This window comes from Mesocricetus auratus, unplaced genomic scaffold (assembly GCF_017639785.1).
Source record: "Mesocricetus auratus isolate SY011 unplaced genomic scaffold, BCM_Maur_2.0 Super-Scaffold_100007, whole genome shotgun sequence".
NCBI lineage: Eukaryota > Metazoa > Chordata > Mammalia > Rodentia > Cricetidae > Mesocricetus > Mesocricetus auratus.
This window is the reverse complement of record NW_024429191.1, coordinates 87482784-87510586: the sequence shown is the minus strand read 5'-3', so window position 1 is coordinate 87510586 and position 27803 is coordinate 87482784. Positions and strand designations below refer to the sequence as shown.

Below are 27803 nucleotides of genomic sequence, written 5' to 3'. Positions count from 1 at the left end.
GCTAAGATATTATCTACACATAAGAGGCAAGCATTATGCAGAGGGTTGAGAAAGACTCATAAATAACCACAACACAGAAAGTCCTTAAGTGCCACAGAGATCCATAGAGCCCTTCAGAATAATGCATTACTAAACAAATTACTCAACGGTTTAAAGCACAGAATAGATTCAGAAGATGGCATTTTCCCTCCTTCTGCTGTGTTCCCCTCCCCCCGCTTAAAGTGAGTGTGGGCTCTGCTCAGGGTCCCAACTCCCAACATCCCCCTGTTTCAAACTTCCTGGGCCTGCCCTTTGCCTAGAGTGTCTCAGACCCACCTACACTCATCGTGAGACACAATCTTACCAAAAGCAATCTACAGATTCAAGGCAATCCCTATCAAAATCCCAGCATAATTCTTCACAAACTTTGAAAGGACAATTCTCAACTTTATATATAAAATAAAAAGACCCAGGATAACCAAAACAACCCTGTACAATAAAGGAACTTCAGGAAGTATCACCATCCCTGACTTCAAGCTCTACTTGGTATTGGCACAAAAATAGACAGGTAGACCAATGGAATTGAATTGAACACCCTGATATTAACCCACACACCTATGAACACCTGATCTTTGACAAAGAAGCTGAAACTATACAATGGAAAAAAGAAAGAATCTTCAACAAATGGTGCTGGCATAGTTGGATGCTGGCATGTAGAAGACTGCAGATAGATCCAGATCTATCACCATGCACAAAACTTAAGTCCAAATGGATCAAAGACCTCAACACCAATCCAGCCACACTGAACCTCTTAGAAGAGAAAGTGGGTGGTACCCTTGAACGAATTGGTACCGGGAACTGCTTCCTGAACATAACACAAGTAGCACAGACATTGAGATCGACAATTAATAAATGGGACCTCCTGAAACTGGGAAGCTTCTGTAAGGCAAAGGACACACTCAACAAGACAAAACAGCAACCCAAAGAATGGGAAAAAATATTCACCAACTCCACATCTGCAAGAGGGCTGATCTCCAAAATTTGCAAAGAAGTCAAGAAGCAAGTCTCCAAAATACCAAAGGATCCAATTAAAAAGTAGGCTACAGAACTAAGTTGAGAATTCTCAATAGAAGAGTCTAAAATGGCTGAGAGACACTTGAGAAAGTGCTCAATATCCTTAGCCATCTGGGAAATGCAAATCAAAACAACTATGAGATACCATGTCACTCCTGTCAGAATTGCTAAAATCAAAAACACCAATGAAAGTTTATGATGGAGAGGATGTGGAGAAAGGGGAACACTTCTCCACTGCTGGTGGGAGTGCCAACTTGTACAGCCACTTTGGAGATCAGTATGGAGATTCCTCAGGAAAATGGAAATCAGTCTACCACAAGATCCAGCAATTCCACTCTTAGGCACATACCCAAAAGGTGCACATTCATACAACAAGGACATCTGTTCAACTATCATATCAGCATTATTTGTAATAGCTAGAACCTGGAAGCAACCTATATGCCCCTCAACTAATGAGTAGATGGAGAAAATGTGGTACATTTACACAATGGAGTACTACTCAGCAGAAAAAACCAACGGAATCTTGAAATTCGAAGGCAAATGGATGGCACTAGAAGAAACCATCCTGAGTGAGGTAACCAAATCACAAAAAGACAAACATGGTATATACTCACTCTTATATGGATTTTAAACATGGAGCAGGGGATTGCCAGCCTACAATCCCATGGCCAGAGATCTGGGAAACAGGGAGGACCCTAAGAGAGATATGCATGGTACCCCGGAGAAGGGGAATGGGAAGGGATCTCCTGAGGGGATTGGGAGTGTGTGGGGAGGGGAGGGGAGGGTAGAGGAAGCTGGGAGAAACAGAGGGGGAGAAGAGGAGGGGAAAGGAGGACTTGGGGGAGCTGGAAGATTGAGTCAGGAGCAGAATAGAGGAGAGCAGGTGAGAGACACCATAATAGAGGGGGCCACTATAGGTTTGAGAAGAGATCTGGTGTTAGTGAGATTTTCAGAGATTCACAAGGATAACACCAACTGGCAATCTAAGCAATAGTGGAGAGGCTACCTTAAATGCCATCCCCTGATAATGAAATTGATAACTACCTTATATGCCACCCTAGAGCCTTCATCCAATGGCTGATGGAAGCAGAGGCAGACACCCACAGCTAAACACTGAACAACTCCTGGAACCCAGTGACAGAGAGGGAGGAGTGATGAGCAAAGACCAGGCTGGTGAAACCTGCAGAACAGCTGACCTGAACAAGGGGGAGCTCATGGATCCCAGACTGGTTACTGAGAGGCCAGCATGGGAATGATCCAGAACCCCTGAACATGGGTGTCAGTGAGGAGGCCTCAGCAATCTATGGAGCCTTGGATAGTAGATCAGTATTTAGCTCTGGTGTACAAATGGACTTTGGGAGCCCATTCCACATGGAGGAATACTCTGTCACCCTGGACACATGGGGGAGGGCCTAGGGCCTGCCCGGGATGATATCACAGATTTTGAAGATTCTCCATGGAAGGTCTCACCCTCTCTGGGGAGCAGAGGGGTGATGGGGTGGGAGGGTTGGGGGGTGGTGAGAGGCAGGGGAGGAGGGGAGGGAGAGGGAGCTGGGATTGACATGTCAAGCAACCTTGTTTCTAATTTAAATGAAAAATAAATAAAAAGAAGAAGATGACATTTTCTAACTATTGTCAAGTAACAGGGAACACTTCCTGGTTAGTTATGGTAATCAAAATGTACTTGGAAGAAGGGATTGGAGTACCAAGAGACAAGGGGAGGGTTTGTGGGAGGGTGTACCTCTTTCAAGTAGAAGTGAAAATATTCGCTTAGATATGTCACCGGGACATTGAGGAGCTTAAGTAGGAAGGTCGGTCTCATTTCCCAGGTTCAGATCTCAGAAGGAGACTAATTCATTCTAGTAAAATGAAGGACAGGGCATAAAGCACGGGTGGGGGCAGCGTGGTATAAGGCAGACAGGGACTCAAAAGGTTGTCTAATTTTCCAGTTTCTTAAAGTTGTATTGATCTGAAGAGAGAGGATATTGTTGGGTCGATATTTAGAGGTGAATTTGTGCAGCAGAGTCACTTAAAGTTTCGGGTGGTTAGTTTCTTCCTGATGTTTGGATTCTTTGGGTCATTACTTAGTCATCTAGAAGGTGAACTGAATCAGCATTTTGTCTCTCAGGCATACGAGTACCACCTAGTAAAAGCGGAACCCACAAGAATGAGCTTATGAAAAAGAATGAAAAACAAACAAACAAACAAACCCCACATTAACCATTTATAATGTTATTAAGAGAAGCTCATGTACTAACCAGATAGGAAAATAAGGCAACTGCTTTCCTTGATCTTTGGACTAAGAGAACACAAGATAATGGGTTATGAATAAAGGATTTGTAAATTCCAAAATATCTGAAAATTTCACCTGGGGAAATTCACATCACATTTATATTTTAGAAATAAACCTTGAAACAAGTTCTGTTTGAGCTTGGAGATCAAGTTGAGAAAAAGGAAAGGTCGGTGTAAATAAAAACAAAGTTGAATAATGAAGATAAAATATTCTTCCAGAATATTCTCTTTCCCTTTTGTCTAACTCCTAGTTGGCCTTCAGACCTCGAGATGGGTATTTCTCTGGACACATCCTCTCAGGTTTTGATTCTGTCAATCTCTAATGCCCTCCTACAAGCTGGGCATGGTGGTACATGCCTTATAATCCAGCACTTGGGAGGCAGAGGTGTGTCAACATCTGAGTTCAAGGCCAATACGGTCTACACAGGGAAACCCTGTCTCAACAATAACAACAAATAAACAAATAAAACAAAACAAAGCAAAATGAGCTTAAAATGTCCTCCTACAGACCAATCACACCCTGATGCTAGTGACCATTTTCTGTTGCCACTTCCTGTCTCAGAGAACTCCTTACAGCCTGCTGCTGAACAGTTGGTACTAAGTCTGTTTCTTTCCAAATGCTTAGGACGGTACCCGACATCAAATATGCCCTTCATAAATATTTGCTGAATGAGTAGGCAGCTTAATGAGGAAAGCAACCACGATAGAGATGTGCACAAATATGGGAAGCCACCATCAGTCAGAGGAAAAAGAAGAAAAAAAATTTCCAGGAAATTATTAGCAGAAAATGTTTTCGTTTGCTGTGTATTGATTTCCTGCCTGCTGTCCATTTGCTTTCTCTCTTGAGTGCTTTTTCAGTTTTCCGTTACTTAGCTCCTCTCTACTTCACTGATGACAAAAAAAAAATACAGAGCTCATTTTGTCATCAGAGATGAAATAAAATGCCACATAGAAATCTACAGAATAGAGTGTGTGTGTGTGTGTGTGTGTGTGTGTGTGTAGCAACATTGTACTGATCAACCGAGTTTTATTATTTCACACAACTCATTTCCTGGGCTCCCTGAAGCAGCCCAGATAGTCAAAGGGGGCAGCTGTTTTGCAAATAATAATAATAATAACTAATGATAATAACAACAATATGATTGGGGAACTTAACCGTGAGTGGTAGGTAATTAGGAAGGCACATTGATTACAATGTTTCTGAATCCACAATATTTGAGTCGTAGGTTCACTGTCCTTCTTGTGGCATCATGCTTCTTAGAAAGGAAGAAAAGCAAAGAAGCGACTTCTTAGCTAAAGGAAGAAAGGATCACACGCTACAATGCCGAGGGTGAAGAGCTTTGATAAGAATTATGAGGGGGCTGTACCGGAGAGATGGGTCAGGAAGCTGGGTGATCTTACAGGAGATCAGAGTTTGGGTCCCAGTTGGTTGGCTGCTATTCCAACAATTCCCATAGCCACACACACACACACACACACACACACACACACACACACACACACACACACAGACTTTTAAAATGAGAATTATAAAGGGTCTATTAGTTGTCTATTGTTATTCCAACAAATTCCCATAGCCTTAGTGACTGAAAACAGCACCCTTATTGTTTTGCCGCCCTAAATTATGAAGCCTAACACGTGGGCTCTCTGGGATGGAACTAAATGGTCATAGCCTCTGTTCTTGTCTGGAAGCTCTAGAGGAGGGTCTGTTTCCTTGCTGTTTCAGCTTCTAGGGCCACCTACGTTCCAGTCTCCATCTTCACTGGCAACGGCGTGGATCAAGTTTCCACAGCGAACTCTGCCTCCCCTTCCTTAAGGATATAGTTAAGAACCAGGACACTTAAAAGTTTAGATGGGGCACTGGGCTTTGGTGGCGCACGCCTTTAATCTCAGCACTGGGGAGGCAGAGGCAGGAGGATCTCTGTGAGTCTGAGACCAGCTTGGTCTACAGAGCGAGGTCCAGGACAGCCTCTAAAACAATACAGAGAAACTCTGTCTCGAAAAACCAAAAAAGTTTAGGTCGGGCACTTTTATTTTTTTTTAAAGTCCTGATTCTCTCTCTCTCTCTCTCTCTCTCTCTCTCTCTCTCTCTCTCTCTCTCTCTCTCTCTCTCTCTCTCTCTCTCTCTCTCTCTGTCTGTTTCATTAACTTCAGCTCTCCCTCTTAGGGACACTTTGATTGTACTGAGTCCACCAGGATATCTGAGGATAATCCCCCTGTCTTAAGGGCCAGCCAATTTGCTAATCTTTATTCCACCTGTCCTGCTAACTCCATACAGATGGCCCCTTGCTCTGTTCCCGGGATTACGGGATTATGGGATTACGGTCTAAACATTTTTGGTGATTCCTTATTCTGCCTTTTATGCAGGTGGGGGAGGCAGTGAATTCTCAGGGACTAGAGGCTGAGGAGGACATGAAGGGGGAAGGATGAGGACGGGAACTTCAGAGGGAAGCAGTACGGGAGTGACTGCAGACACCCTTGAATATTACTGATTTACAGCAATTCTGTCAGAGACCTGTGCCTGGAGGCTTGGGCCTGTCACTCACGTGACTCCATTTCTCCAGAGCTACCACAGTACAGGGTTTTGGAGGTTGTCACCAGAGGATGTTTAGGACTTTGAGGTTAAGCTACATAGTGAGTCCTGGCCTTGCTTAGGTTACAGCAGGAAACACTGCTTCAGACAACAGCAGCAGCAGAATGTTGGCATATGTATGTTGGCATATGTACACACAGTAAGACATCTGGGTGCATATTATTCGGTACCTGTGTAAGGCTTATTGTTCAAATTGAATTTAGGCATTTTTGTATATGTCAGTTTTGTCTTTGAGTTCAACATTCAAAACAATTTCATTTTCTATTTCTGTCTTTAAATATATTTTCAATGAAATATAGCTTTTGTTTCATCCTTAGATTTGATCAGAAAGAATTCTGTGTTTTTGTCTATGTAATTTATTTGAAAAAACACCAGAGCACAATTATTCGACTGCCTTTGAATTTGTCTAATTACATTAAACACCTAACTTGGGGGTCTTTCCCAGTAAAAGAACTTGAAAGATAATAACTAAATGTTTTGCTGAAATTAACTTATGTCATGCTTGTAAAATTTCACATGAACTCAAGGCCAAGTAAGGAAAGAAGTGTAGCAATGGCTTATTTTTGTTTGTCTTGTTTCTAGAGACCACGGAAGTATTTAATCATCTGTTCTGAAACTGTACTTTTCTGATCACAAATTTTCAATGACCGTCCATTTTTATGATCTGTTGTCTTTCGTGTTTTACAATCTCTCAGAACTCACCAGCTAGGGTCTTGGGTTACCCGCAAACAGCTGTGGGATGTATTGTGTGCCTTGGAAACATGAGTCTATTGGAAACAGACAGGTGTCTCCTTACTCCCTCCTCACCCAGCTCAAGTTTCAGTGATCTTTCTGGGTTCCAGCTGTACCAATCTGAAGTCCATCTCCGGTCCCAAAGTAGGAAAGAAGGCTTAGATGGAGACAAGACTGCCTTGACTTTATTCTCTTAAGTACATTGCTAATTCTATGTCTCTTCTCTACTTTCTGGTCTGTTCTCCTCATTAAACCAGTGCTTTCATTTTTTCTTTCTGGAGTTACCAGATGGTTCTAGCTCTTGACAATTTGTTCTGTATAATTTAACAAGGAAACAAAGTATTATCTTTCCTGGTTGCTGGGTTTCCCATTACTGTTTTTGTTTGTTTCTGAATGGTTTTCACTAGTTACCATACTGATTTCTATCTCACACGCTTAAGAGGACTCCTCCCCAGCTTTCTGAAGTCTGAGACTGTGTAAGCTCCATTCATCTAAAAGGCTGGATTTATTTATTATTTAGAGACAGAGTCTCTCTCTGTAAACTCAGCTGGTGTCAAACTTATGATCCTCCTGCTTCAGCTTCTGGACTTCTGGGCTTAGCACTCCTGCTTTTCTAACACCAGACTTGCCCAGCTTGGTAGCACAAACCTTTAACACAGTCCTAGGCTTTGGGTGGTAGAAGCAGAAGGATCAGGAATTGAAGTCCAGATTTGGTTACATAGAGTGTTTGAGGCCAGCCTGAGGTATGTGAGACCCTGGTTCAAAACAAACAAACAAACAAACAAACAAACAAACAAAAAACCCAAAACAAAGAAACAAAGAAACTAAAAACCCAAATCAACAAACAACCACAGCCAAGACACTTGGCAAATACTTGTTGTGTGACCAAGTTTTAAATATCGACTTGACTTTACAGTCTTCAAATATGTCTTTTTGACAACTTTTGTTCCCCCTAGTATCAGGAAGCAAAAATGATAATCACTCATTTTTTTCCTTGTGAAATAAGAACAATGGTGACAAGTGACAGTATTAATAGCAAGAAAAATCAAACTGAAATTACCATCAGAACTCATTCCTTTGGCTGCCTGCCCTGGCAACCATCCACAGCCACTAACCTCTTCTTGAGACATTTAACAATCATTTCAGCCACAGATGGTATGACAGTCAAGAATTCTAGAGTCACAGGTACTTGATTCTCTTTCCATTTTGATAGCCTAGTCCGAATTTCTTGTCACATCTTACGCTAAACCAAGGTTATCGAGATCTGCAATTCTGTCAAATTACACCTCTTTTAGAAGCTACACAACTTCTCTCGGCACCTTTCTTAACTTCCAGGAGTGGGAAATTATAATAATGTATAGTAAGATTTAAAAATGGTACGTGTTGTTTCCAACATACTGATAATCATGTTAAGCACTGTAAAAACATTATTAGATAAGAAATCTGCAACGATGACTTAGTCTCTGTATATGGCTGTGAGGAGACACTGTGAACAAGGCAGTTTACAAAAGGAAGCCTTGTTTGCAGTTCTAGAGGGTGTGTCCATGATCACTGAGGTGGGAAGGGTGGCAACAGGCAGGCAGGCATTGCACTGGGGAGTAGCTGAGAGCTCACATGTGATCTGAGACAGAGAGAGAGAGAGAGAGAGAGAGAGAGAGAGAGAGAGAGAGAGAGAGAGAGAGAGAGAGAGAGAGAGAGAGAGAGACTGAGGCTAGGCTTTACCTCCTAATCCTTCCCAAAACAGTTCCACCAACTGGGAATTAGACATTCAAATATACGATCTTATGGGTGCCATTCTCAGTCAAACCACCACAAATGGTTTAGTAATCTCAATATTTAATTTTAGAAAAATTGACTAGAAAATCCATTTAAATAAGTCTTTGGTATCTAGCAAGAAAAAAAAAACCACACATGGCCATTGTTGGTCAGGTTGTAGGTTAGTATTCTAGGTAGCAAGATTTATTCTTTCTCCACATTAAATGTCATTCAAAATTGTGGCCTCTATCATTTTCCTAGCTAGGCAGCCTCATACACAGCAGGCTGGAACTCCTATGATCTGTAAACTCCCCTGTGGTTCATTTGTCTAAGGTCTATTAATGAGATGTGGGGATTTCAGTTGCCACCATGACAACCAAGACGTGAATATTGCTTGTTTCCATTTTGTAGATACGGAAATGCAGAAAGGAATGTCTTTATCTCCAGCTGCTGTTTTAATACTAAAATCTGGAAGCTGTAGACATTTAGATGGAGATCCTGTGACCAACGACTTTACAGGATGCAGCCTGATAAATAGCTTGCTCAGAGGTAGTAAAATATGTCATAACACACACACATCAATTTGTAGCAATCTTTCCATTTAAAAAACCTTGCTTGTGTTCTGTGTTAGTCTCACAAGACTATAGTTTTGCTGTCCCTCTTACAAGGTGTGTGTGTACATATGTTTGAATGTGTTTGTATGTGTATGTATGTATATGCATTTATGTATGTATGTGTTTGAGTATAATATATGTGTGTGTATATGTGTGTTTGTGTGTATATGCATGCACTTGTGTATGTATATGTGTGTAAATATGTGTGTGCATGTGTGTGTTTGTGTGTGTATGTATGTGGCTGGTGATTAAACCCAGGATCTTTTGTATGCTAGGCAAGCAGTCTGTCACTGAACTCCAAGTCCAATCCTGTAACATAATTTTAATATTTTCTGTTTCTATGTGTTAGATGAGTGGGGTGTTTTGTGAAGATAAAATATTTACATTCTCTTCTTGTATGTGTTTCCTCCTATCAGTAGCACTGTTAGCAACATTTACCATGTACTATGGATCCACAAGACCTGTATATTTAAATTGGTGAGAGAAAATAGTCTCTTAGCAGCAGACTATTGCTGATGCTGTTTATGAGATTAGCACATAATCAAGTGAAATGGATCATATGATGCGGCGTGTGATGTCGAGAGGAAAGAGATAATTTTCTCAGGATGATGAGAATTGAAGTGAAAAAATTATATATATTGGTTTTTCGAGATAGGGTTTCTCTGTAGCTTTGGAGGCTGTCCTAGAATTTGCTCAGTAGACCAGGCTGGCCTCAAACACACAGAGATCCGCCTGTCTCTCCCTCTCGAGTGCTGGGATTAAAGGCCTGCACCACCACTACCTGGCGAAGTGCAAGTACATTATACGTCAGAGAACACAAACATGTAGACTCAACACCCAGTTATAAAAAAAAATACAGCGAACAAATTCTACAAACACACATACATAAAAGGAGAACTATGTATGAATGATATACAAATTCACAAATTTAAAAAAGTCTTCGAAAATAACTGTGCAATACACCAACGGTGACTGCATGCATAAGACCCATTTAAGATGCAGTCATCTAAAAACCCCAGCATGAATGGTGTGTGTGTGTGTGTGTGTGTGTATGAAGTCCCACCCCTATCTGAGGAGCTATTTCGCAATTGGTGGGCTCTGTAGAAGAAAGAATCAGTGTTCTTCAGGGATGTGTAATTTCGCTATTGTGAACTTTACTTTGAAATACCTTGACCACTGCTTAGGTCACTTTGGGTAAACAAAACTCCAAACATCAGATTGCATATTAAGTAAGAATTAAGTGTGGTGTAAAATCTCTGCCAGAAGTCCTTCATCTTTGGACTTTGGAATAATTCAAGTTTTGTCACATTTGCAGGTTTTTACGAGGGTATACGAAGGAACCCAAAGCATCGTCAGTTCCAGGATGTGCAGGGTCCCCGGGTCTGAGGCTGGGGAGGGGAAGGTAATAGTTAACAGAAATGAGGACGCCTCAGCCACCCGGAGGGAGAAAGATCCTCTGTGAGACTTTAACTGCAAGTAAACAGAGGCAGATGGGAGGGCGACGGACCAAGGTCGTCCTCCAGGAGGCGGCAGAAGTAGCTCAAACCTATCCGACCTCTTTGCAGACTGCCGCAAGCTCGGGACACCTGAGCTTGAGTCAGCAGGAGCGGTCCAGCTCCTAGAGATCCGGCCGCAGAGCGAAAGCCTCAGAGCCCCGCCCCCATAGCTCCGCCCCCCCCAAGCGCGCTCCCATCTTGAGCCCCAGGAGCACGCGCGTTATGCTCGCACAGCCCTCAGGTGCATTCCGAGGCGGACCGGGGGCGTGGCTTCGGCGGCGGCGGCGCGCGCGCGCGGCTCTCCCTGCGTAGCCGTGCGGCGGGCACGCGCGCGCGCGCGAGGGCTGGCTCGCTCGCTCGCTCGCTCGCTGGCTCGGTCTCGGCGACCCGCGTCTCTTCCCTTCCCAGAATTTCTGCGCTCAGTCACTCTCACGTTCTCTCCCGCAGAGAAGCGCTCGGCGTGGGCCTGACGGCGCTGCGGCTGCGACGCCCGGGGTGAGGGGACGCCGAGGCCCCCGGCGCTCTAGGCCTGAGGCTCGGCCAGTCGCGTCTGCGGGGAGAGGTGACGAGGTGGCGGGGATACGGTGGGGATAGCAGGGACGGCCGAGCAGCCGGGGGTAGGGGGACCGGGGGGAGAGGGTGTGGCGGGCCGCCCGGGGCCGGAGGATGCTGGTTCGCCTGGGATGCTGGCGGGTGGCGGGCGCTGACCGGGACCTCAGGCCGTCAGGGCAGCGACATGGAGCGCTTCCATCCTCTGAGCTTCGGGAGAGCCAGAAGGAAAACCAAACCAAACAAAAACAAAAACAACCCCCAAACCAAACCGGAGTCCCTTTCCTTCCCGCGGGCTGAGGAGCATCGTCCCGCTTGGGGACACATAGTCTGGCCGGTCTGGTGTGGCCAGAGGACTTTGGGGGAGAGAGGGAAATCCGCAGAGCTCGTGACATGGTTTGAGGACTGTAAATATCTGAATTCCCCAAGCATACCGAATGTTCCCGGGCGCGGAAAGGGTGCAGGGAGGGAAAAAAAAAGCGAGGCAGATGGGAAGCAGCGGCCTGGAGGCGGTGGGAGCTGAGGGTTTCGCCCCAGCTCTCTTAGGCTTGGCTTCCTTTATGCTGTATGAGAATCGAGTCTGAGGACAGGAATGAAAGGCAGTCCCGTCTACTTTCCGCCGAAGACAGTCGCACGCTGGCTCTGAGCCAGGGTCAGCGTTACTTCGTCTCGCCCTGAGGTTGGAGATGGTGCTCTAGTTGAGATGTGCGAAATGGGTCTCAGAGACCTCATCGAGGCTCTCGCTGGGGGGAGAGTGAGAGTGAGACGCCCGCCGAGATTGTACTTCAGACACGCCAGACTCCTTAATTCTGGTGCTCTCCCCCAAAATGTTTCATGTTTGCCCAGAGAGCATTTTTATGTGTCTCCAGAGAAGACTCAGTAGATTGGAACATTATTAGAACACTTTTGTGGGTATTCACCCTGAAATCATACTTAATGTGGATCGTTTAATTAATTGGATGTGGTCTTGAAAATGCAAAACTTCAAATGATATTAAAAATAGGGAAATCTTAAATTTGCTATGAATTTATTAATACTTTACATTTACTGTCTTTTACATTCCAGATAATAATTTTGTTCCTATAGTACAAAGATGAATATCATTTTTAATATCTGCCACTGAGTTTAATTGAAAAAGTAATTACATAAAAACATTTCATAGTAATACAAATCGTAATCTTTATTAGTGTGAGAATTAGACTGGAAATAGTTTAAAGTGCAAATTTTAAACTTTTATAAAGAATAAATATCATATATAAGAAAAACTATTAACTACCTTGCCATATGGGTGCCATTGCATAATTTTCTCCAGCAAGATGTGCTGTCATAAAATTTAGATTAAACTTTATTGACATTAGTATTGTTTTTTTTATGTCACCACTTCCAGTAAATTTTAAAGCATCAGTGAAAAAAGCATTTATGATTGATCTTCTATTAAATTTAAAGGTTTATTTTGTCCACAGAGAAGCCAGTAATAAAGTTGGGTAGGGTTTTCCTTCAGTGCATTGCTGGATAAGTTAATAGCCCTTTTCCAAAAATTAAATCTTAAAATTATAGCTAAAACCAGATTGCATTTAAGCTGTTGTGGTTTACAGTTCTAGGGAAAATGGAGTCTTTAGGCTTTAACGGCACATTGTTTAAAATGAGCATGATTACAGGCAGAGACGTAGGTAAGTGGGAAAAATTCCTTTTGACTGCTTTTGTTTTCTTATTAAAGCAGGAATCCAGATCATAGTTTGAAAGTGATGCTGGAGATAGAAATGTAGGAGGTTTGAGGACCGGGACAGTGAGTGGGCTTGTAAAGTGTGATTGACAGGCAGGGGAAGATGTCCCCTTGGCTGTAAGGGTGTAGAAGGAGATTCAAGGTACTCCTTGGCTGTGCACAAAATTAGTGTTTAGTTTTTGCAGAAAAGGTATTTTACAATCTGTTTTCTAGGGCATACACCCGTAACCTGCCCCATTTCAGTTTGCAATCCGCCTCCACTCTGCTCTTTATTTTACACAAGTCCAGTCTTGGGAATCCAGCTTTCCCATGGTTTTCTCTCTTCTTAGAAATCTTGCTTGACCCTTTTCCAAACTCTTTCTCTCAACTGGGATTAGAACATTATGTTTAATTTTAGTTACCTGAAGTTAGCGAGAGCAATATACTTTTTTTTTTCTGTTTTGCACAGAAATTCTTCAGAAAATGTTAGAAAAATGATCCACTTTTCCCCCTTGCTCCTGTCTCCCGTAGCTGTTAAAAGGAATTAGTCAGCTTAAATCTTTTAGGTTTTGAAGACCAAGTAGAATCTGTCTTAGTCTAGATTTGTCCTGATAGCACACAGCAGCCACAGACACACATATATGAATCAGCATGGGTGTATTCCAACAAAACTTCATATAAAGGGCCTGAAATTTGAATTTCATATTTGATCCATCCCAAGTTACTAATATTTGATTTTTTCCTTAAACCATAAAAAATGTGGATACAGGCTAGGCAGGTGGATCTCTGGAAGTTAATGGCCATCCAGGGCTACACAGTGAAACCTAATCTCATCCCACCACACCCCCCCCCCCAACCCCTCATACATTGTTGACTAACTCTAAGAGTAAGCAGAGCAAGGCATGGGTTGGTCTTAGACATCACTTCTTAGTTTGCAGATCCTTAATCTGTTAGGACTCTCAGGAAAAGGTTTGACAAAGGAATTTGTGTTAAGATAATTTTGGTATTACCATTGGTGGTGTCAGAAAAGCAAGTAGAAGTAAGACTTTTTTTTTAAATTAAGTATCTCATGGTCAGGCTCAAGGTTAAGACATAAAAATGGTATTGTACTATGCTAATTACTTAGCTAATGAATTTAGTAAAAAGGGAGAATAAAACAGTGGTAATTAGCTTTGCTTGAGTTGGCCAGAAATGACCTCAAACAGTCATCTTTTGGACATACAGAACATATTTTCAGTTGAGAGCTTTTCCAAGACTTTTTCAAATATGCCAAGAAGGTCACTGAGCACACCTTATCAGTAAATAGCTCTGAATGTTAAGGTTGCTCAGTTTCTGTGTAAGATATAATCAACCTGGATTTAAAAATGGGCTCTACATAATACATTTTAATTCCAAGGTGATTTTGTCTTATAAAATAAAATGGTATTGTTTATTCCAAAATATTTGATGCATTGCTAGCTAAAATGCTTGAGAGAGGAAATGGTAATATTAGAGATATTTTTAATGGTTTCTTAAGAAAAGCACTTTTTAAACAGGCAATTAGTGAAATAACAGGATTCCCTTACATTAAAAAAATCTCTAAAAAAATTTCTCAGTCTAGACCCATTGAGATGTGTAGTGGATGAATGCACTTGTCCCCATGCCTGAAAATCTTGAGCTCTGTCCTCCAAACCAACATGTAGCAAGTTTCTCTCTGTCCCGCCAACAAGCTCCCAAATAATGACACAGAGACTCCTAATTAATTATGAAAGCTTGGCATATAGCTTAGATTTGTTTCTAACTAGCTCTTATAACTTAAACGAACCCATTTATATAAATCTATGTTCTGTCACTTGGCATTACCTCTCTTCCATCTTTAACCTCCTGTTTCCTCTCCATTTCTCCTGGTGTTTCCTGTGCACCTAGATTTTCCTCCTCTTCCTTTCTCTCCCCGGAAATTCTGCCTATACCTCCTGCCTAGCTGTTGGCTGCTCAGCTTTTTATCATATCTTCACACAGTGTACACATATTCCACAACACCCACATGGTGGAAGATAACCAACTCCCAACACACACACAGTAAATAGCTTCCTAATTTTTAACTGACTTTCTGGTATTTGACTTGTGTAATACTTTATTTTTAAGTCAATTACTTATATGGTAGAAAGGGAAAGATTGCTTTAGTAGACCTTCAGATTTTCTTTTTACAATTGTCACTAGTGTTTAGTCAAGTTTTACTACTTGGATAGATAGAAGCTCAAAAATACTGAAATGAAATAGTTTCTACACAATTAGACCTGCTTTTCAACAAAAAAATCTAACTATGACCAGTCATCATACTGATTTGTCAGTGTTCCTATGTAACAGTTTTATACTTCTTTATTGTTTTCCCTTGTTCTTTATCGTTATCCATTCTGGTGGATTCTCATGATTCAGCCTTCCTTACAGTTTACCAGTTTGTCTTTAGACGCTGTTGACACTAGAAGTTCTGTTTCTGCTAATTTCTTTAATCATCCTATTGTTTTTCCATGAATATGGTATTCTTTATTATTCCCTTGTGATTATTAGTTCTACTACTTTTATATAAAGGTGTGATAAACATTTATAACTAATAATTGTTGCCTTGTACCAGGATTTCAGTTTTACATGTACCAATTCATTTAGTTATTTTAACAACCCCAAATATGTACAAAAACCAAGTAGAGACAAAAAAACTTAAATAACTTGTCTAAGATCTCAGAGCTGTGAAATGATGGAGGCAGGATTTATGCTAGTTGGCTTGATTACAGGGGTCACATTCTTAACCACTATACTATACCGTTTCAAGTGTTAGTAATTGTTGTACTTGTTGATTTGGTGCCTCTGTTGTGTTGGTTAATATGCTTTTGGTTTTTAGTAAATAATTATGGGAAGATAATAGAGCGCTTGGTCCAAGGAGGAAAAATCAAGTTTGAGCATACTAAGAATTTCCCATTAGGTGAAAACTTAACAGCTTAAAGTTACATTTTCATAAATGTCTTTAAGGTAAATTCAGTTCCTATGACTTTTGGGAGGCAGAGGCAGATGGATTTCTGAGTTTGTGGCCAACCTGGTCTATGTAGTGAGTTTCAGGACATCCATGGCCACACAGAGAAACCCTGTCTTGAAAAAACAAAAAGAACAAAACAAACAAAAATTCTAAACTGCTAGAAGAAAATGTAATGAATGCCACTCCTGGTAGTTGTAGTGGAGAAAATGGAAATGGTGTTGTATTTGTTGGGGTCATCGTTGGAAAGTAGGATTTAGGGTTTTTTGTTTTGTTTATTTATTGTTATTTTTAAAGGACATATATGTTTTCTTTCTGTAGCCATGGCTGACCTGGAACTCACTGTGTAGACCAGACTGGCCTCCAACTCACAGAGACTGACCCACCTCTGCTGGGGTTAAAGACATGCTCCACTGTACTCAGTCTGGATTTAGTTTTGTTTAAAAAAGTTCTCACAAGATGTGAAGTGGATAATTAGGTTTGTGAACTTCAGACAAGAGAGACTCAAATTTGAATTCAGGTGATAGTTCAAAGTAGAAATATGAATCCAGCTATTCTGTGGAGGATTTGGTATCTAAAATGTAACGTTAAACATACAATTTGATAATTAATAATTTAGTGATGTTTACTAAGTTGTTCTTTGGCAGAAAACTTGGGGATATTCATGTTGAGTTGATTGATGTTTCTTTTTGTTTTGTAGCAAATTACCTTTGAATGACTATGCTTTTTCTTCTTTTTTTCTTTTCTTTGGCCTACTTATGATTACCAGTGTAATCTTGATTGCTTTTGTTGCACTGTTTCTAATTTACAATATGTTTTTTAAAATATGTTATTTTTTTCCTTGCATAAGTAATTATATATCAGTGACGAAGTGGAAAGCAAAGTAAAAGTTATAATTTCATTGTTAATTGAGGAGTTCTAGTCTAATCATTTTTCTCTATGCTCATTTAAATTAGCTTTTAATAATAAACATTTATTCAGGAGAAGACAAACTGCTTCTAAAAAGTTGTTTGCTTTTTTATCTTAAGTGGAGACGGGCAGAACTTGGAACATACTGTCTTTGTTTTGGAGAGGACTCACGTCAGTGGCCTCCACCAGGTAGGGTTATATAAAACAAGACAGCAGCAGTTGCTTTGAAAGGTTTAACAAGACCTTGGTTTTTTTTTTTCCTTAATCTTTCACAATTTCAAAAATATATACGATATACTTTAATCATATTCTGCCTATTATCTTAGTTCCTTGCCCTTCCATCAAATAACTTCCTAATAAGACCCCCCCTCCTTAGTTTTTTAAACGGAAACAAAAAATTAAATGCCCCAGCACATTTAGTTAGAGTTGCTTGCATGCACATGGTTGGGTGGATGGGGGTTTATTTACACTAGTAAGGAAAACTGACCAATGAACATACCACTGAAGAATATATGACCCTCCCAAGGCTGATAGCCACACTAGTTTATGGGCATAAACATAGTTATTTAGAAGGCAGTTTATAATGCACATATAAACATATCATGTCCATTTAGCAAAACAACAGTAGTGTTTTCCCACTGGGGCCCATGATGATTTCCCTAGGCATGGGCATGTTTGATGGGTTTGTAGTATCAGGAGAATTCCCTCCTGTGGATCGTTAGAAAGTGATTGGTTACTTCTTAAACAGACCTACCACTGTGCACCAGTTACAATGTGGAACCCCTTGTTTGGCTAGTTGTTAGTGTTGTATGCAGTCAGCAGCCGAGTGATTTTAGTGACAGGTTTACTCACCATCAGGAAGGGGCTTCCACTCTAGTCTCAAATTTATTTCTCTGTGTCTCCCAGATTGCTAGCTTCTTTGAGGTTTTTGTCATAAATTCCAAAATTTGTGTGTAGGAACTTTAGTCCTTCAAATCTTAGCCAGACTCATATCTTTCAGCAAAACCCATTTGCTGCTCTGTGTGCCAGACTGACACTAAATAGAGCATTCCTTCCCACGGTCTGAGAGTTTTCTGAAACTAGCAAAATCTACAATAAGAGTAAGGATAGATAACATGCAGACATGTAACTTTCTCAGTGTCTAGTTTTGTCTCTGTCTTCCATTATCTAGGCTTTAATCCTGTTCCCATTTTGCCACTTCAGCATTGATTCTTAGTCCAATTTCTAAATTATTCCATTTATTTTAAATAAATTCTGCTGTACAATTATAGCTGTGTAAAGTAAGAACTTCTTAGGTGTGGGGTAGTGGGGGGTCATCCACCACTCCATAAATAACCTTTTATACACTTTTTTTTGCTTAGTAAACTGGACTTGTTTGATTCTTTGGTCAGTCAGTGGCATAACAGTTTGAAGGCAGATGCTGCTTTTGTGGTTTCTGGTGAAATTCATGTAATACTGTCATTTTGACAGTGGGGTATATTGGCCATTTGCCAAGTAATTTGTGGTTGTTTAAGACATTGAACTTTTTCTTAATCTTGTGGAGATACTGATACTTTCTTTTAGTTGGTTGTGAAGGTTTTTAGGTTTTGACTGTAAGTGTCTTCCAACATTCTCTGAACTATTTGCATCTTCAGTTGAGTTTTCAAATGATTTGTCATGTGTATTCTGCCTGGTGACCTGCCTGGATCTGGGTAGTGGTGTGTCTGCTAGTTTGGTTTCTCTAGTTTTTATATGAGATCCATATATTCCTAGTTTGGGAATTAATCTAAGAGGAATAAAAATTTTTGACATGTGGATGTGCATTTCAGAGCTCCCCTTGTTATATGACCTCTCTCTTTTTCTTTCTGGCTGCTCTTTTGGTCTCTAGTGAGAAAGTTTCACTGTGTCACTTAACGCTTGCAGCAGTAACTACCGTTCAGGACCCACTGGGGAAGAAAAGAAAAGGAATCGGCCCAGTCTTCTGGAGAGAAGTTTCCTTTCCTCAGAGTTTTGCAGCATTAGGCTTCCATTACTATAGCCTGGTACTACCACCAACGGGATTTTTCAGAATAGGGACACAAAGGAATTCGATCAATAAAAACAAAATTGGCATTTCCTCATCTCCTGAGTATTAAGACTAACTTTTCGTCAAGTCAGAATTGTAAGTTAACTTCTGAAGCCATCTCTGTCTTGATGCTCAGTTCTCACATGCTTAGTTTGAGTGATGCCAAAGGAACAAAAGTAGTAAGCTCACAGCTAGTTTGGGGCTGATTAAAATTTTGATATTTCCCTGTTTCATATGTTATTATATACTTTGTAGAGCTGTCAGATTACTCTTTCATACATTTGTACAAGTAGGAGAGAGAGCTTTCAGTATACTTCATTTTACCTGGGAATGAAAACCAATCTGTATGTTGCCATTAAATACCATATGTGCTTTACTGTCTACTTCTTTTTCCTTTTAATAAGCTGACCCAGAAAACATGGCGACTGCAATTAGGGAAGTGGGAGTTTGGAGACAGACTAGAACACTTCTACTGAAAAATTACCTAGTTAAATGCAGGACTAAAAAAAGTAGCATTCAGGTAAGTTAAAAATATTCATTATTGTGTCTTTTTATGGTTTGTTTTGCTTTGATGTGTTCTATTGTAAGATAATGTTTCTGAATACATTTCATTATAATTTTTTTTCTTCAGTTTGTTTATAAAATATGAGCACATTGTATTGTTTATGATGGCAAGAAAAAAAAAGAAATGAATCAATGTGCCTAAATGTATAGTGATTATTCAATTCAGTTAACTTCTAATATCAGCATGTGATTCTGAATTTTAGGTGTGCATTTTCTCCCCATTGATGAAGTAACATTCCACAGATAATTTTTTGGAATAGAGTATTACCCAGCTTTATACCCCTCATCTTCCCACTTTATGGCTTCTGAATTAAGTTGCCAAAGAATACTAAACGTATGTCACAAGAGTTGTACCGTAGCATGGAGTGCTTTTGGTAAAAGAATGAAGTCTAGCTAACCAATTGGCAATAATTTCAAGTATGGGCTATTTTCTGAAACTAGCAAAAGTAGGCTCATGCTTTATCAGGCCATAAATGAAGTGTAATTTTAGTAGTATTTTGGATATCAGTAAGGTACTATTTTTATTTCATAACCAAAGAGATTTTCATTTACTTTCTTTTCTTTTTTCCAAGCTCATTTCATTTTAATGATAATCTTTGTAAGGATTTGTGTTGGTTACTTTAGGATTTTATGAGTAAATATAGTAGGTATTAAATAAATACTCTTAAGACATTTGAACATTATCTTTAATGCCACTTTATTATATACTTGAGTATTAAAACACTTCAGTAGAACTGAATGCATATTGAAAATGATCAACTATGTTTTGGGGTTTGGCAGGATGCTCAACATGGCAATCCTTTTAGGATAGGATTGTTTTTACTTTCTCTACATATGAGAGGACACTTTCTTGCTAATTGCCTTAGTATTACCTATGTTATTTGCATAGAAATCTTGAGTTTTGCCACCATCCTTATACTTTGTAATAACTATGTTTCTTTTATTGTAGGAAATTCTTTTTCCTCTATTTTTTTTATTTTGGCTAATATTAATTAGCATGATGCATCCAAATAAGAAATATGAAGAAGTATCTGATATAGAACTTAACCCCATGGACAAATCTAGCCTTTCTAACCTTATTCTTGGATATACTCCTGTGAATAATATTACAAGCAGCATCATGCAGACAGTATCTACTGATCATCTTCTTGATGGTATTGTGTCTTTTTAGAGAAGATTTATTTTTATTTATGCATATGTTGTATGTGTTTGTGTGAATGTGTGTATGTGTGTGTGCAGGTGCCCATGAAGGCTAGAAAAGCCCTTAAGATTCCTTGGAGCTAGAGTTACAGCAGTTCAATTAATCAGCTAGGTATCATGTGTGAGAACATTAAAATTTGGAGAGTTAAGTCACTAATGTGAACTTACATAGCTAATGGATAATGAAGCCAAGTACCAGTTCTAGGTTCCTTTACAACAAATTTTGGCGCTTCTGTAGTGAAGTTAACTTGTTGTAAACAATAAGAGAAAAATTGTCCAAATTATGTGATAGAATGGTGGCAATGTTTTCTTCATTTAGCTTCTAAAGAGGAATAAACAATATTAGGTATAAATGGTGATTTTTACGCACAGAAGACTTTGCAGAGTTTTAGCATAATTGCTAACATAGATGCTCAGCTATGGGTCCATGGGCTGTGTGTAGTTGAGGTGAAAGATAGCTCTGGATATGGCTCAACACAAAATTACCTAAAACAGTAGATTTTTGTGGGTTTTTTCTAACTTGGTTGAATGATTCTCGAGCATGAACCTTGTAGATGATTATGTTGTATTACAGTGTCAAAAAGCTTAACATGTCTAGAAACATTTTCTTCATAGAAACAAATATTTAAAAGTAAAACTTCAATTATCAGAAATTATTTTACCTTGAAACAGGTAATTGAACTGCATTATTATTTTTATAATTTCATTTCTGTCTGAAATCTTACAGACTTTAAAAAGTATAGATAGCATGTTTAAGGACCTCGGTTTATTTCAGTACCAAAAACAACATAAATTTAAAAGTGGAGATGATATAAAAACTATTCAGCATTAGAATATGGAATTAGAATGAATTACAACACATTGAAAATTTCAAGTAATGTATTTTGATGAAATATTCTGAATATTTTTTCATACTGTATCATAGACATAAATTATATATTCTAATGACATAATTTATGTATCCAGATCACAAATTACTATCTGTAAAATAATACTGTTGATCATTTTATTTCATTGTTTTCCTTGTAGTCACCTTCATTTTCTAAGAAATTAGTGATTAAGACAATAATACTTAGAATATTCCATTCATCAAATATAATTATAAAATGGGTCTACTGTATTACAGTAAGTTTTTGCAGTTTCTGAGTTAATTATATTTGTTCTAATATTTTACAGTTATAATTACTGAGGAATATGCAAATGTGAAAGAAATGCTAACATCCAGTCTTTCTAAGTCAAGCAACTTTGTAGGTGTGGTTTTCAAAGACATCATGTCCTATGAACTTCGTTTTTTTCCTGATATGATTCCAGTGTCTTCTATTTACATGGATTCAAGAGGTAAGTAGCTTTATATATAATCTCTTTATAATCAAAATAAGATGGTGTCCAGTATTATCATTTTCAACTGTATTCATTTGTTCAGGTAGGAAAACTATCATGTGCATCAAAAAAATATAAGTGTGAAGTCAGGTATGTGGCACCTGCCTTTATTCCCAGGCAGCCTTTTATGGGTCCAAAGCCAGCCTGATCTACACAGTGAATTCCAGGCCAGCTGGGGTACATAATAAGACCCTGTATCCAGAAGTTAAAATTGTGTATGTACATTTCCCCAAATACTATCTGCACTAAATTTATGCTATATAAAATAACATTAATCTTCATTTTAATTTTAATACACTTTTGTAAATGTCATTTACATTAAAAAACAAAATTGTATCTTTCATTGTATGGGTTTCTAAATATATAATTTTTCCTACATGTAATTGTTTCACTGTTATATGACATAAATGTTTGAAATCTCAAGGTCTCCTACCAATGAAATTTCTTAAGTTTACATTTGAAACATGGAGAACTGCCTTCAGTTGTTTAAACTGATGAAAAGATAATATCAACTGTGTTTATTGTACAATGTTAAGTTCACTGTAACTATGGAAAGTTTTTCCTTTATCCCAAAAGCTTGTTTGGAAAATTCTTATTTCTCTTTTTATGAATTTGGACCTACCCATGTGGTGTCAGAGATAAATCTGCATTATAGAATGATTTATCTTAAAACATAAAAGTGACTTTTTTATGTATTTATGAGTATTTTGCCTGTTCATATGTATGTGAACCATTTGCATGCCTGGTGCTCATAGAGGTCAGGAGAGGGTTTTGGATCCCCTGAAACAGGATTTTCATGTGGTTGTGAGCCATCTGCTGAGAATTGAACATGGGTCGTCTGAAAGAGCAACCAGTGTCTGTCCCTCCTTTCTTCCCTCCCTCCCTTCTTCTCTCCCTTCTTGCTTGTGTTATTTATTTACTTATTTCTTACTTAAAACAATTTTAGATTTAAATATATTTTGATTATATTCTTCTCCTCTCCCAAGTTTTTCCAGATCCTTTCTTCCTCCCTACCTATCTGACTTTAAGTTATTTGTTAAGAAATCAAAAACCCAATGCAACACAAAACACTTAAAATTTAGAAAACAAAATATATCACCCAAAAGGGAAAACAAGAAGAAACACCAGAACTGTCACCAAATAAAAGCATACACACAAAAGACTTATGCAGTCCATTATTTGCTGGTCAACTACTCCTGAACATGAGATCTGCCCTGGAGTAGTTGTTATACTCATTGTTACTCCATTGGAGAAAACTGATTTTCTGTCTCCCAGCAGGTGTAAATGACAGTTCCATTGTTAATCTTTGCCCTAGTGGCAAAGTTTATATTCATTCATCTTTTTTTTTAGAAATATAGCAAACTAAAATAAAATATAAGATAAAACAAATTTACCACATTGAAGTCAGACAAGACAGACTTACAGAGGAAAAGATCCCAAGAGAGGGCACAGTAATCAGAGACCCATTCATTTGTACACTCAGAATCCTATAAAAACCACTAAACTGGAAGCCATAATGTAAGCGTAAGGTCCTGGTGCAGACCTGTGTGCATGCTACTTCAGTCTCAGTGACTTCACACGAATGAGCTTTGCTCATGTTGTTTTAGAGAGCCGTGTGTGTGTGTGCGTGTGCGTGTGCGTGTGTGTGTGTGTGTGTGTGTGTGTGTGTGTCCTCCCCTTCCTTTGGCTCTTAAATTCTTTTTTTCTTCTTTTCCTTGAGGCTCCCTGAACTTAGAGGGGAGGGATTTGGTAAAGACTTTCAAAGACTCTCACTCTTTGTAATGTCTGACTGTGGGTCTCTGTATTTGTTCCCATGTGCTGCAGGAGGAAGCTTCTCTGATGATGGTTGAACAAGGCACAGATCTATGAGTATAGCAGAATATGATTAATAGTAATTTTGCCGCTACATTTTTTTCCTCCTTCTTTTTTTTAGACCTGTATTATTTGGTTTTGCTCTAAGTCCCTGGGCTAGCTAGTCTCTGGTTCTTGATTACCCAAGCAGTGTTGGTTATGTGTTCTGTCTCATGGAGTAGGCTTTAAGTCAGATCAGGAATTGGTTAGTTACTCTCACAAACTGTGCCACTATTTCTCTGGCATATCTTGTAGGTAGTACACCATTGTGGACTAAAGGTTTGTGGCTGGCTTGATGTTTATATTTCTCTTTTGATAGCATTTAGAGTACCTTCCTGTAACAAATACTCTGTAATATAGGGGTGAATGCTCTATGTACACACAAGTTTGACATTTCCATGTTCAATGAGTTGTATATGTGTTGTCTTCAGAAATGGGGCCTTGTTATCAGTTTGTAGAGAGAAACCGATTGTCTTGGCAACAGTCTGGGTTGTTTGAGGATTCCTGGGTTGTTTGTTGGCTTTGGCTGACAGCTCAATTAGATATAGCCCAAACCTGGTACTTGAAGCTTTGTTTGGAGACAAGAAATGTCTCTGTCTATCCCATTATTTGACATTTTCATTTGGGTCACCTTCCTATCTGTATGTATTTTAGGAGGATTCTACTGTATTAGGTTTCCATACTAACCTTCAAATGTCCCTTAATTTTATCTGTCTCTACCCATACTCCATCTCTCATCCCCCTCTCCCCTTTCCATTCCCACTTGATCTTCCATTCCAGAGCGCCCCATCAATGTATCCATAAAATCAATTCTATTTCTCTTTCCTAATGAGATCTATCTGTTCCTCCTAGTTTCTTACTCAATACCTACCCTCTGTGGTTCTATGGATTGTAGCTTGGTTATTATTGACTTCAGAGCTAATATCCATATATAAGTGAATACATTCCATATTGGTCTTTCTGGGTCTGGGATACCTCACTGAGGATGATTTTTCTAGTTCCATCTATTTGCCTGCAAATTTTATGGTGTCATTTTTTTTAAATTGCTGAGTAATACTCTTAAGTAAATGTACCACATGAACATGGTTGAACAAGTGTCCCTGTGGTAGGATGAAGCATCCTTTGGGTACATGCCCAAGAGTAGTATAGGTGAAACTTTGAGGTAGATTGATTCATATCTTCCTGAGGAACAGCCACACTGATTTCTGTAGTGGCAGCCAATGTTTGTAACCACTGAGCCATCTCTCCAGCCCTAGAAAAGTGACAATTGTGTTTATAATTATTTTGCATCTTTTTTCATTTACCATCTAGTATACTATCACATCTATTTGTTGTTTTATTTTATGTGGTGAATGCGATATGTGTTATGTGTGTGAGTTGGAGGCTAGAGAACAACGTTTGAAAGTTGGTTTTCTTCTGTCTTGTTGAGGCATAGTCTCTCCTGCCATTTCTACTACTTTGTACTCCAGGCTAACTGGCCTATGACCTTCTTGAGTTGTTCTGTCTCTGTCTATCATCTCACACAGGAATGCTTGGGTTACACACATAAACCACTATACCTGGCCTTTTGTGGCCTTCAAGGATAATACTTGGGTTATCAGACTTGTAGGGCAGGTAATTTTATCCACTAACCCACCTTGAAAGCCTCTAATATCTGTAATTTGAATCTGAGCATTCAAATAAATAGGAATCTGACAGATACTTGTCTTTGAAGGATAGTGGCATGTTCTCTTTAATCCTGTAGAGAGTGATTGATTGTGCTACTTCCATGTGTTATTTTCTGAAGAAAACACAGTATTGTACAAAATCTTACATCTCATATTTTTCTTCCTATAGCTGGTTGTTCAAAGTCGTGTGATGCTGCTCAATACTGGTCCTCAGGGTTTACAGTTTTACAGGCATCAATAGATGCTGCCATTATACAGGTAAATGTAACAAAGGAAGAAAATCTAGCCACATTTTAATAATTATTCCTTAATTCTTTAAAGTTGAATTTGGTTAAGTTATTTTAAAGATATATATTATTTTATATATATATTTAAGAAAAAAGAGAAAATGGAAATCATATTTTCTAATTTAATATTTTTTGAAGCTGACTTTTATTGTATGGTTTTATGACTATTATTCAAATACTATATATCTATTATTTATTGATTGATTATAAGTAGTATTCTGGGATATTCCTGTATTATAAGGGGTCTGAACTTTTAGACCTTTCTCTTGAATATAAACAAGTTAAAGAAATACCATAAATTAATCGTGGTGCTAGATTTTATTTTCTATTCAACATTTATCCCTAATTTATTAACAACATTTCTAAGTTAGGTTCTCATATAAATTTATTTAATTTTTACCAACCCTCTGTGATTGAAACTGAAATAAAGTAATATCAAATAACTTCAGGACTCTGAATTACTGGCAGAGGATTGGATTGTGGTCTTTTGATTCCTAAATCTGCTTTAGTTCAGTTCTGCCTCTAAGATGGTGTATAAATTCTTAAATCTGGTTCTGAAAGTATGACCGGATGGAACAATTCACACTTTAGAAAAACTAGCCTTAAATTTTGTGCCTTAGGCTTAAACTATTGGAATTACATATCACATTTCTCCATTTCCCTTAGGATCTGTGGGGTTTTTCCTATGTGCTTTTTCAAGTTGAAATTTACTATAAAATATTTTAATATAAAAATGTATATAAGCAGTCTTCTTCACCAAACTGTGCATTCAGAGTATGTATGAGTGGTAATAGAAGTGGAATTGGAGTCTGTAAACAAGAGTCCTGTGTCTTCTAGCTGTTAAACTGCTAGGTAGTACACTGACTGTAATAGTAATGCTTTTTTGTGACAGGATGCTTGTAAGAACCAAATAAGATGATGTGTGTTGAATTGTCTTAAAAATATTGCAACTTGCAGGCTGTGATTGTATTAGCGTTTGTAGTACTGTGTTACTTCAATTGCACTGTTCAGATAAAATTTGAAATATTAAATGTGCCTCTATGATGATATTACAGACTTAGTTGTGTTTTAGTCAGACATTAGGATCACAAGCTTAGACCACTGTGAGTAGTGCAGAGTTGTGGTTTAGGCATTCATTCGAATATTAGAAGTGTCAATCGGTAAATATTTTTATTACATAATTCTGTAAATATGTCATATGTGTATCAATTTTAAAGCATTAAGAAAATATGCTTTTTCAAAAAGGAGCCTTTTTGAATATATCCATAGGAATGGTGGCTATTAGTCATTCTTACGAGTCTCAGCTGTGAAGAAGCAAGCATATTCCTCTTACACCTTTAATCTGCTTAATGTGGTAATAAAGTCATGATTCTATTTTATTGGATGAATTAATCAAAATATATTCCTTATTTAATCTTCAAACTTTTAATTTCCAAAATGAATTAAAAGCAAATTATATCATGATATTGCGGTCACTCACTTTATTTCAAGGGTGTGGCTTTTTGAGGTTACTTACTAATTTTAGGTAATAATAACCACATTTTATTAGAACTATTGTCAGAACTAAATTAATGTATTTGTATTTTCTAATTATAGTTGAAGACCAATGTTTCTCTGTGGAAGGAGCTGGAGTCAACTAAGGCTGTTATCATGGGAGAAACTGCTGTTGTAGAAATAGACACTTTTCCCCGAGGAGTCATCTTAATATATCTAGTCATAGCATTTTCACCTTTTGGATACTTTTTGGCAATTCACATTGTTGCAGAAAAAGAAAAAAAGTTAAAGGAATTTTTAAAGATAATGGGACTTCATGACACTGCTTTTTGGTATGTTCAAGTTTATTAGGATAGTTAACAGTTGTATTAAATATACAGATCTTCAGGAGTATACTTTAATTTCTCCAATTTGATGGAGTGCTGATCTAATTTCTTGTAATGTTTCCATTTTTCTTAGAATTTGAGACTAGCCAATTAGTTGCTTATTTTACCATAAGGGAAGAGCAATGTGGGAAGTTTGTGTTGACAATACATTTAAATTGGTTTCATATTCTGTTTGAGCCCATGAGGCATGCAGTATGTATATCATCATATCATTGCACTGAAGATATAAAA

General features: G+C 38.6%; 1 protein-coding gene across 5 annotated transcripts in view; it reads left to right on the top strand.

Annotated features, from left to right (window-relative positions):
* The first annotated feature begins 10863 nt into the window (after positions 1–10863).
* Abca5 (ATP binding cassette subfamily A member 5) overlaps positions 10864–27803 on the top strand; it is a 72039-nt gene continuing 55099 nt past the window's right edge. The window contains exons 1-8 of one of the 5 annotated variants that reach the window (XM_040750007.1): positions 10865–11030; positions 16819–16888; positions 18567–18839; positions 19148–19263; positions 20257–20461; positions 21684–21845; positions 25575–25663; positions 27289–27518. In XM_040750007.1, coding sequence (XP_040605941.1) covers positions 19162–19263; positions 20257–20461; positions 21684–21845; positions 25575–25663; positions 27289–27518 — 788 coding nt within the window. In that variant the 5' untranslated portion in view covers positions 10865–11030; positions 16819–16888; positions 18567–18839; positions 19148–19161. Of the gene's footprint in view, positions 11031–11078; positions 11098–16818; positions 16889–18566; positions 18840–19147; positions 19264–20256; positions 20462–21683; positions 21846–25574; positions 25664–27288; positions 27519–27803 lie in introns of those variants that run through there. The other 4 variants (XM_013113362.2, XM_013113358.2, XM_040750008.1 and 1 more) reach the window with 4 other exon arrangements.